Raw genomic sequence first — 11,231 nt, 5'->3', positions numbered from 1 at the left:
TGTAAAACTGGGGGGAAATACATCTAATTTTTAATATTTTAAAATAAGTTATAAGGTTGACTAAAAAAATGATTATCTTGGTTTAAAAGTACTTGACTAGAATAAAGGAGAATTAGTCTCCTTCAGGAAGACACCAAAAGAAACTGATAGGACAGTGGCACATTCAATGCAATACAGACATTTAAACATATGCACAATTTTACTATAATGAAAATGCTTTTATCTCCATAGTTTTTGTGCTTCAAATGATCATGATGAAGATAATTTTGATTATCATCATCCGTAACACTGAAAGCAGCATCAAAATTTATCATCACTTTTCTTTCCTTATAAGAACAGGTTTCATTTTTTTTTCTTCCAGATTTAATTACAAGTATCAGAATAAGCCAAATAAATAAGGTTGAGTGCAGAGAGAATGCATTACTAATCTCAAATTATTATACACAAAAGACTTCTTAGGTATCCCCTTCTAATGATACAAGAGACACAAACAGGCTACCCAGCAAGAATCTGTTAACAATTTTATTTTTTTATGTTAAATACCATGGGACAGGATTGTAAGGATGAAAAACTCAGTCAACAACTGCCTCACAAGGGATAAGAAAAATTCTGCCATGATATTAGCAAAGGTAAAGGAGAAAATTTACACTGTTAAGAGGCACCATTTCCCCACAGAATACCTCTTGGCATATTCCTGAATGAGTGGGATTAGCAATCTAAATAAATCATATTTTCAAGAGGTAACAGCAACAGATAAAATTTAAAGGGATTATTAAAATAACATTTACAAGACTCTGAACAATTCTTGAACTCTTATTAAAACCACAAAGAAAGAACAATTCTTTATTTATGAATTTCATAAAGGACTGAATGTGCAACTGACACCTGCTATTGATGATCTGATAATATACAATTTGTCCAGTAGCCGAACAGTTTGTTTTTATTGTGTTTTCTAACCGTGAGGGATCATTAAAGGCAAAGCCTAGTATGACGCTGTACACAAAAAAATGGTCACCGTGGGCCATACTACCAATGAAATGGTAGGTAAACAAATCTTTTTCTGGTCAAGAAAAAAAAAGGAAACAGCACTCTGCATGCTTCACTCTACAAGATGAATTTTCCTAGAAAGAATCCAATGAAAATGGCTGCAATTACAACAAGAAGTGAAGGAAGAGGACTGGTGACATTCTCTCTGAAAGACATGGCTGAGCTTGATCCAGACTTATCTGCATGTGCTACCTTTCTGAGCCTTAAACCTTCATCCTGCAAAAGAAAAAAATATATGTTCATTAATTTACTATCAAAAAAATTTTTAAACACTTTAAAGAAGTAACGAATGACAAATAATTGGAAGAATGTTCAATGAGAACTGATATGCCATGCCAAAATAACAAAAATAATACTATCTAAATTAATTTGCACATTTGGTGCTATGCCAAATCTAACTACTAAGGAAGTACTTTCTAAAGAGAAAAAAAATAATAAAATTGATTCGAAGGAACAAAAGCTTTAGTGAAATGCTGAAAGAAATAGAAATGAAGGGAGAATTGAACCTCAAATTATGCTATAAAACAATAATCATCAAAACTACTTGGTTAAAAAATATATAAGTAGATCAGTGAAACAGACTAGATGAGAACAAATCATAAACAAATGAACTAGACAGCCCAACATTTGATAAACCTAAGAACAAAATTTTATGGGGAAGAACTCTAACCCTAACCCTAATCTGAAAAGAAGTGCTGTGAAAATTGAAAAGCAGTTTGGCAAGAATTAGGATTAAACCAATATCTTACCCCTCATACCACAAAATAAGCTCAAAATGAATATAGTCTCATAACAAAGTCCCATAACAAAGAGAACAAGATAGGTACTTTGGCAGCAATGGCTAGAGGATGAATTCTTAACTAAACACAGAAGAGAGGTGATGAGAAAAAATAAAAAGTATTCATTTTGATCACACTGAAAATCTTTTTCATGAACAAAAGCAATGCAAATAGGATAAGAAGAAAAGCTATTAATTTGGGAGGAAGAGAGGAGAATCTCTGTTTGGATTATCTCTGATGAAGGTCTGATAAACAAGCTATTCAGAGAACAAAAATACACTAAGCACAGTCATTCCTCAATAGTTAAGTGAACAAAAAGAAAATTTCCAAAAATTGAAAAATGTCAAACTGTTAGCAACCAATATGGCTACAAACAACTTTGAGGTTTCATGTCAAAACCAACAAACTGGCAAAAATGACACAAATGGAATACCCACTGTAAAAGAACGGTTGTGGAGTCAGGCACAGTAGTTACATTGTTTGAGTTCATGAACTGATCCAACCACTCTGGAAAACAATCTAAAATTATGTTAAGAAACCACTGATACTTTGACCCAAACTGCTAGAAATTTAAGTCCATGGACAACAAAGATATAAAGAAAGGTTTCTTATACACTAAGGCATAATATTAGAGCTGTCCTTTATTAATAGCAAAAGAACTAGAAAAAAAGATTTCCATATGAATGTGGTAAAATAATATGCTGTAAGCAACGATAAATATGAAGAACAAAAAGAAGCAATGAAACTGAATGGTGTGTAATTATAATGATCAAGCCTAATCCCAAAGAATGAGAAAATATACTTCCTGCCACTGAAACATATTTTTAAAAAGCACACAGAAGAGAACAGAAGATAACCCAGACAAGAGGGTTACAGTTTTAGAAATAATGTGTCAATTTATTACATAATATTATTAAGAAGCAAGCAGTATGGAAAACTCTTTTTAGGTTCTCTTTCGTATGTGTAAATCTCCCTTTTTTGGTACTTAAGTTTAGAATTTTTAAATTAAATTTTAAAAATTATCTCCTCTACCTTCTTGGCAGGGGTAGGGAGGATAGAGATATATAGATAGACATGGACGTGTGACAGATAAACTATACTGCCAGATTCAGTCTGACATATCAGTTTAATTCTGGCTGAACTGCTTTTTTTTCCTTCTTTTAAAAATTCTCAGGGCAGCTGGGTGGTACAATGGATAGAGCACCGGCCCTAAGTCAGGAGGACCCGAGTTCAAATCAGCCTCAGGTGCATAACACTTACTAGCTGTGCGACTCTGGGCAAATCACTTAACTCCATTGCCTAACCAAAACAACAACAACAACAAAAATTCTCTGTTATAAGCTTGGCTCTCTGGAGGAAAATATACATGATGTCCCAAGAGTCTTAATGTAATTTTAAGTTTTAATAAATTCATAAGTATAAATGCTTACAAACTTACCCAAAAAAAGACTTTTGAAAATGAAGGTAATGTAGAAAGGTATATATTTTATCAATATAAACTTTTTTTTTAATTTACTACCAAAAATCCCTTTGACAAAGTTCTTGAGCCTCAGCCAAGCTGGAACTGAAATAAATTTTGAAAGATCACGTCTCATATATATTCAAAAAAATCCCATTAAGCAAATACACTGCCCACCTACCGCCCTAATCTAAATATAACAAAGTGCCCAGTATGATCTTCTTTAATTTGCACTACAGACTACAGAGATGAAAAGCTCTGTATCTTTTGGGTTGTGTTATGTCAAGAATCCTTTAACTTCCTTCAACCTTTACTGCAACAAAAATCTTTAGCCATTCCGGGAAAAAATGCACCTAAATTCCTAAATTACTCATCAGCTAAGTAAAGTGCTTTGAACACTTATCTAAGAGCTACAGAAATGGTAGCTATTATCAAAAAATAGAAAAATGATGTAATACTCAACATCTATATAGCTCTTTATATAGTTAAGAGTTTTACACTCAGAATTATCTAATTTGTTCTTCACAACAGCCCATGAGTAGGTATTATGAACCCTTTATGTGTCATCTCCCCCAATTAGAACATGAGCAATCTCAGAGCAGAAACTGTCTAGATTTTCTATTTGTATCTTCAGTACTTATTAGCATAGTGGTTCTCACATAGTAAGTCGAATGAATGAATGAATGAATGAATGAATGAATGAATGAATGAATGAATAGGTTAAGTAAATTTCAGAAAAACCAATTCATTCCATTCCTCTCCTTATTTGATACAGGAATATGAGCTCACTGAGAACATCCCAAGGTCTGAATCTCACGTTGTGACACAAATTAGGACTCACTGAGGCTATACAGAAAGGTAGGCAATGTCAAAGGAAATAAACAGGCACTTTTCATATGAAGAAATCAAAGCTATCTATATTCACATGAAGAAATGCTCTAAATTACTTCTGATCAGAGAAAAACTGAAATTTTCAGGTACCACCTCACACCCATCATATTGGCTAACATGACAGAAAAAATAAAATGATAAATGTTGGAGAGGACGTAGGAAAATTGAGACACACTAATGCATTTGTTGGTGGAGGTGTAAACTGATCCAACCACTCTGGAGAGCAATTTGGAACTATGTCTAAAGGGCAACCAAACTGTGCATAGCCTTTGATCCAGCAATACCACTACTAGGTCTCTGTCCCAAAGAGATCATAAAAAAGGAAAAAGGATATGCACATACAAAAATATTCATAGCAGCTCCCTCTGTGGTGGCAAAAGACTGAAAACTGAAGGGATTCTCATCAATTGGGGAATGGCTGAACCAGCCGTGTTATATGTATATAATGGAATACTACTATGCAATAAGAAATGATGAACAGGCAGATTTCAGAAAAACCTAGAAAGACTTGTATGAACTGATGCTGAGGGAATAAGCAGAACCAGAATATTGTACACGGTAACAGCAACACTGTGTGATGATCAACCATGAATGACTCAGTTCTTCTCAGAACTATAATGATCCAAGACTCATGAATACAAAGGACTCATGATGTAAAACGCTATTCACATCCAGAGATGAATGCAGATTGAAGCATACTATTTTCACTTTCTTTTTTGTGGTTTTTTTCCCCTCACAACTGTAAAAGGCCTGGAGATGTTTTTTTTAGCACTGTACAAAGTGTAACTACCAAGTAGAGACTAATTTTTTAAACTGGAATTTAAGGCATCTAAACTATCAATATCTTTCAAAGCTGCTGCTTTGCAAAGTTATAATAACTAACAATGCTATCACCACAAAAACATTTTTGAAAATGACTTTAAATCCTGATTGTTAGCCACATAAAAGAAAATAAATCAAGATGGATGGTGACTAGCAGTGGGTTTTGCTGCTAATTTAAATAACCCCAAACAGGAAGCTAGGCAGCACAGTGGTGAGATTACTGGGCCTGGAGTTAGGAAGAGATGTATTTTTCAGAGTATCAACTAAGCAACTATGTGGGAAAAGTATTGGAAAAGAGAGGCTTGAAGCAAGAAAAACAATGAGGACGCTATTGAAAACAGTCCAAGGGAACTGTGACAAGGGCCTAAAGCAGTGATGGAGGCAACTACTCTGAAAGCAGAGAGGAGGGGATGGGGATGAATGCTGAAGTTATAGTGGTGTTAGTCTCAATGATACTTGGCAACTCACTAGATATGTGGAGTGAGGGTGAGTGAAGCGTTGGCCAAGGAGGACTAAAGGTTATGAACCAGAATTACTAGAAGGATGGTGATACCCTCAACAGAAACAGGGAGGTTGGAGCATCAGAAGACATTTGGTCCATTTACAGATGAGGAAGCTGAGATTAAGTGATTTGCCTAGAGTCAAATACCTGATAAATGGCACATTTGAAATTCCAACCCAATCCTGATTCCAGAGCTAGAGCTCTTTCTAATACAGCACACTACCTTACGTGCTCACGAAATTCTTATATTTCATTTACCTGCACACTGTTAATGAGAAACTATTTTGTTTATTTTTAATTAATTCCATGTTAGCAGTTTACACATGTATGCAATAAAAGAACTCATTTAACTCATTTATTCCAATAAAAATATCAGTAGATAAATGAGCTACTTGCCATAGCTAGAAGAACCAATTTAATCAAAATACTTATATATAACTTCAATATTTTACTTCCAAATACTGCATTTTAAATTAACTTTTAATTTTCTAATGCTTTAAATTATAAAATGCAAAGATAATTCTCAACCTTTAAACTTAAATTCAACCAATCCCTGAAATGAAAAATTCCTGTTAAATCCAATGCACCATCGAACAGTATCTAAAACAGCAGCACAAAATGCTGAAAATCACCTACTTCTACAAATGGCCGTTAGAAGTGGCTTTCAAAGTATCAAAACATAGGCTTAACTATAGCCTGTTATTGTGACTGTTGGAACAATGTTTTTGAAACAAATCTCTAAAAAATACATCACTAATTTTAGATTCTTAGTAAATGGTTCATAAAAATTAGAGATCTTCTCCAGGCCAGGCTGTGAAACCTTTATCCAATAAAAATCTCCTTAATACAAAGACGTATTCAATTTCAAACTGCTAAGACTACTGCGAAGGTGTGCTATGAAAATGAAGACGAATCATGAGATACTGTATTCTTAATGATTAGAATTATAAAAATTCTTATTAAAAAGCACTCAAAACGTCAAAACTCTTAGATTTAAAAAACTATTAAATTGACTGAAGACTTAAATTGAAGTTAGCAAACACACATTAGAAACCTCACATTACAATAAAGATTACAATAAAGTGGTCTGTAAGTTACAAATAATATCTAAAACAAAATAAAAGTGATAACTAAATCTTTAAATAAAAGCAACCACTTTAACTCACAAAAATACAATTTATTTTAAAAATCTAAAACTTACTCTCAGGTGACGATTTTCTTCTGATAATTTCATCATTTCTCCCTGAAGTCTTTTACACTCCTCCACTAGTTTTCTTGTTTCAGTATCATTGAGTGAAACACTATGCGGTTTTGGCATGGGTCCATCTTGTTTAGAAGCATTCAATGGAAGAGCTTTGCTAGGCTCCATATCAATCTGTAAATATTACAAATATATTTTAAAGATTTAAAATAAATTAGGTTCTTTATAGGCCACACAGGCTCATGTTTTGCTTTTTCAGCAAATATCCAGACTGAAATATTTCAAACTACTTCTGAATCATTAAAAAAAAAATAACACCTATACCCCCAAAGAGAAAATTTATGAAGGGTTTAAGGTCACTGCCACAAGAAAATAAAAGTCCTAAGTCAGAAATAAGAAAAAATGTGTCCTCAAATAATAAACCCATTGGTCTCTGAAAGGGAAGGGAGATGGATGGGGGAGGGAAAGGAGAGGACTGGTTTCTTAAGTGTCCCAATTTTGGAGCTTAAAATGAAGCTCTGGAGGGTAAAGATTCCTTATGTTTAAGGTCTCCATATCATTTCCCACGATTACCCTGTAATTAACAGAATTTTAAGAAGGTACAAAAGAAAAATTACATTAATTAGGGTAAGACAGGGGATGTAAATAAAAAAGGGAATTTGGGAGACCATGAAAATAACTATCAACATAAAGCCAAAAAGCAGGCTGAAAATGAAAATTAAAGGGATCCTAGAATTGAGAATTGAAATGACCCTTAGAGATCATCTAGTCAAAGCTCTCATTCTACAACTCAGTAAACTGAGGCCAAAGTCACAAAGGTATTTTAAAAAGAGAACAATTAGAACCACCTTCTACTGGTCTTATGGTATAAGATAATATTTAAGTATATATAATAAGTATATATTATATATATATTATAAGTATAACAAGTCTTTCAACACTCATTAATAACATTTGCAGTTTGCATAAGGCAAATGTTATAATGAAAAGAGATACTGGACTATGATGAAAGTTAAAAGACCTAGGTTCCTAGTTCTGGCTTTGACCAACAAAGTATTTACCTTTCTAGGCCTAAATTCCCTCATCTATAAAATGAAACAGTTGTACGTGATTTCAGGTGTACTTAGAATTAATATATTAAATGGCTGGGTTCAGACAGTCAGTGCTTTTTAATCTATCAGGCTCTGTAATACCAATGATGTGGTGAACACCACCAGCCACAAGTACAATAATAACTAGATCTCTAAGCATATCCTAGCTTGTGACCTTAGTTCTTCACTCAATGCATCCTAAGATACCAAAGGACCTAGCATTTTCATCTGTAGTACAGTCTAAATTAGCCACATTCTCCACATTAACCAGGCATTAACAAGTCTTATTAATAGTAACTAAAAATCTTGCTTTTTCATAATTTAAGTATGTTTTTAGGAATTAAGTTCATGCTAATACATATTCTTAAAATAAGCATTTTATTCTACAACTACGTTACAATGGGGAAACTCAAAGGCACTGACTCTGGATTCAGCAGATCTTACTTCTGACAACTACTACCTATGTGACATTCAAAAAATTACTTAAGCTTCTTGGCCCTCAGTTTCCTAAATATGAAAAGACTGTACCATAAAACGAAGGATTTGGACTACATAGTCTGGGGTCTCTTCCTGCTCAAAACCTACAAATCATACTAACCAGTAAAAAAAATTTTAAGTTAGACCAAATAAGATTATACAACAGTATAACAACCAGTTCAACTGTAAAAATGTTATTCTGTAAGAGCCTAATAAAAAAGTTTAACTGCTGACAAACAATTTTGCATTTATTAAAAAACAGGATGATAAAAAATTCTCATGGTGGAACAAAATTTTAAGTCTTAGAAATATGTACAGTAAAATATCATTTTTAGAAAGTCAGAACCAAGATAATTCTATTAGAAAGTTCTTTCCATACAAATGGAAATTGGCAATGAATCCCAAAGAAATATTATACCAGTTAAAGAGAAATTTAGGCCTTCTTGAATTTCTGAAGTAGAACAAATTAAGACAAGATCAGAGAAAGGGAGAAACACATTTTAGCAGGTTCTTAAGCACTTCTGAGATTCAGGAGGCCACAGAGGTTAGAAGAAAGGTAATGAAAAGGAAAACTGAGGAGATTTTTTAGCCTTCACATAAGCAACAGAGGATTAAACTAGTGACAATGGTAATTAGAAATTTGAATAGGATACAAAAGACATTTTTTCATTTATTAAATACCTACTCTGTTCAGGACACTGTTTTAAGCAATAAGACAATAATCCTTTTTAGAATGGTAGTAGTCTTTATATTCAATGAATTTATAATCTATTAGTGAGATTAGAAAGTGTGCAAAATGAATTTTAGTTGATTCTTAAAACTGAGACATAAAACTTAGTTGCTAGAAGTCAAATAATTATTCTACTAAGCATTTCTGTAGTTCCTTTTAAAAACTGTTTTTAAAACCAGTATTTCCATTCAAATGGTATTCTATAAGAAACAGTTCAAATGCTTTTTGTAAAAAAGAGAATTACACTGCATGCATCATAGCAGAACCTCATGTAGAATGTTAATCATATCTAAACATAATTTTGAGCACATGATATTTTATAAATTTTAACACCTGACTTAGGTATATGCCTCAACACAGCAGATGATGACACAATTGGGCAGACCGTAGGAAGAGAAGATAAGCTGAAACAGATAAACTGGAAAACTCATAGTGAAAGGCTAACAAACTGAAGAATTATGCATTCCATTAAAAAAAAAACCTGCAGCAGGATTTTAGAGGGAAAGTTTCTAAACTTGACAGAATAGTATATACTATAAAACAGTATAGTGGGAAAAGAGCACCAAACTTGGATGTTGAAAAAACTGGGTTCATATTCGGGCTTTGCTACTTACTAAAGGTATGATTTGGGGAAGGCCATTTCTGTTGTCTGGGCCTCACTATCCTATTTATATAAATATATAAATATATATATATATATATAAATTTATATAAATATATAAATTTATATAAATTCAACTAGATAATGCACATTTAAGGCCCCTTCTGATTCTGAAGTCTTATGTCTTTCCTCTTTTTGATTGCTAAACCAAATATAACCTGGTACTCTAACATACAAACAAATCTCAAAGGTTCAAATGAATGCCTCCAAACTGAAATATAAAGCTACTGGATGAGCTGCATAGAGTGAGCCTTGTTACCATATACCAACCAAGTCACCATATACCACATGTTAAGAAATAACTAACCTTTAATTGTGTTAAATGATATGACTATTAACCCATGGCTCAGTATGTTTAAAATCTAAAACCTTTTATTAAAGTCAAATCATCATGTTATTTACACAGCAACACCTTAAATACTTGAAAGGAAACTTTAAGACAGAAATTGTCTCCTCTGTACCAAGTAGCTGAAGAAGTTCATTCAAGGAAGACTCCTTGGTTCCTGAAGGGATATTATGCTCTATGAAGTGGGATGCTTTAGCTTGCTTTAAGAACCTAGCAGCAGACCATGTACAATAAGCACCCTAGGGCTCTTAACAACTTATTGAATAGTGACTGAGTATTAATAATGGTACCAGTGCCTATCACTGAGACATTACTTAAAAAACAGCTGAGAAAGAGACTATATACTTTACTATTTCCTTTGTATTGCTTGGTATTATTTGGTTTACATTTGACCTGTTTATGTGTTAAAGGTGAAGTATCTAATTTATTACTTGGTATTAAAAACAATACATTTGTACATTAGCTTTAGTGTGTATTTCCCAGCTTTTAAATCCTAAAGGTGTATGTCTGTGCTGCAATGCCTACTAATTTACCCAGATATGGAACTCAAAATATTCTGGGAACAACCACCAGAGCCAGGGGTACAATCCAGAGGAGGAAATTAAAATTTTATTTTAGAATATCATACAAACATCATAAAAATAAAAATTTTGCTTTTTCTGTGAATGTAACTATATTCACATTCACATACTTGCACAAACTACCTACTCTGCACCAGAAGAGAAATTAATTATAAGGAAAACACCTTGTAAACAGTAAAGCTTTATGTTAATGAATTAAAAGTTTTAGATACTTTGGTTTATTTTTACATACAGTGAACTTTTTTCTAAGACTGTACAGTTTTATTACCATCTATAAATATGATGAGATGAAACTGAGTGTGCGGCTATACCTGTTTCATTTCAAAGTATACTCTGAAAACTTATCTTCCAATTACCTACAGTAACTTAAGTAACACCAGTAGAATCCTATAGCTGTTAGCTCCCTGTAACAAACCTTAGGCTTTTGCTGTTTGAACATACTGTGTGATGCCCTGGGGTCAGTCTTCAGGCTATAATTGGCAGGTGTTGCAACTGAAGTCATGCTGCTGACTGGAGTAGTGAAACCGGTCCCTGGTGTAGATAAACCCTGAGGTGGCATGGGAAACACACTCTCAGACTGGCATCAAATGCATCAGATTTTTCTTGCATGATATAAGGGAGTGACTAAACCACAGAGAAAGTAT

The 11,231-nt window shown here is 33.2% G+C and overlaps 1 protein-coding gene across 2 annotated transcripts in view; it reads right to left on the bottom strand.

Annotated features, from left to right (window-relative positions):
* Window positions 1-508: 508 nt before the first annotated feature.
* VAPA (VAMP associated protein A) overlaps window positions 509-11,231 on the bottom strand; it is a 68,566-nt gene continuing 57,843 nt past the window's right edge. Inside the window, exons 5-7 of one of the 2 annotated variants that reach the window (XM_020985549.2) lie at window positions 11,003-11,134; window positions 6,702-6,875; window positions 509-1,263 (exon numbers count right to left, since the gene is read on the bottom strand). In XM_020985549.2, coding sequence (XP_020841208.1) covers window positions 1,105-1,263; window positions 6,702-6,875; window positions 11,003-11,134 — 465 coding nt within the window. In that variant the 3' untranslated portion in view covers window positions 509-1,104. The remainder of the gene's footprint in view (window positions 1,264-6,701; window positions 6,876-11,002; window positions 11,135-11,231) is intronic. The other variant, XM_020985550.2, reaches the window with a different exon arrangement.

This window comes from Phascolarctos cinereus, unplaced genomic scaffold (genome assembly GCF_003287225.1).
Source record: "Phascolarctos cinereus isolate Bilbo 61053 unplaced genomic scaffold, phaCin_HiC Scaffold_4;HRSCAF=312, whole genome shotgun sequence".
In the NCBI taxonomy this organism is placed as follows: Eukaryota; Metazoa; Chordata; class Mammalia; order Diprotodontia; family Phascolarctidae; genus Phascolarctos; species Phascolarctos cinereus.
This window is presented reverse-complemented; position numbering and strand designations above follow the sequence as displayed.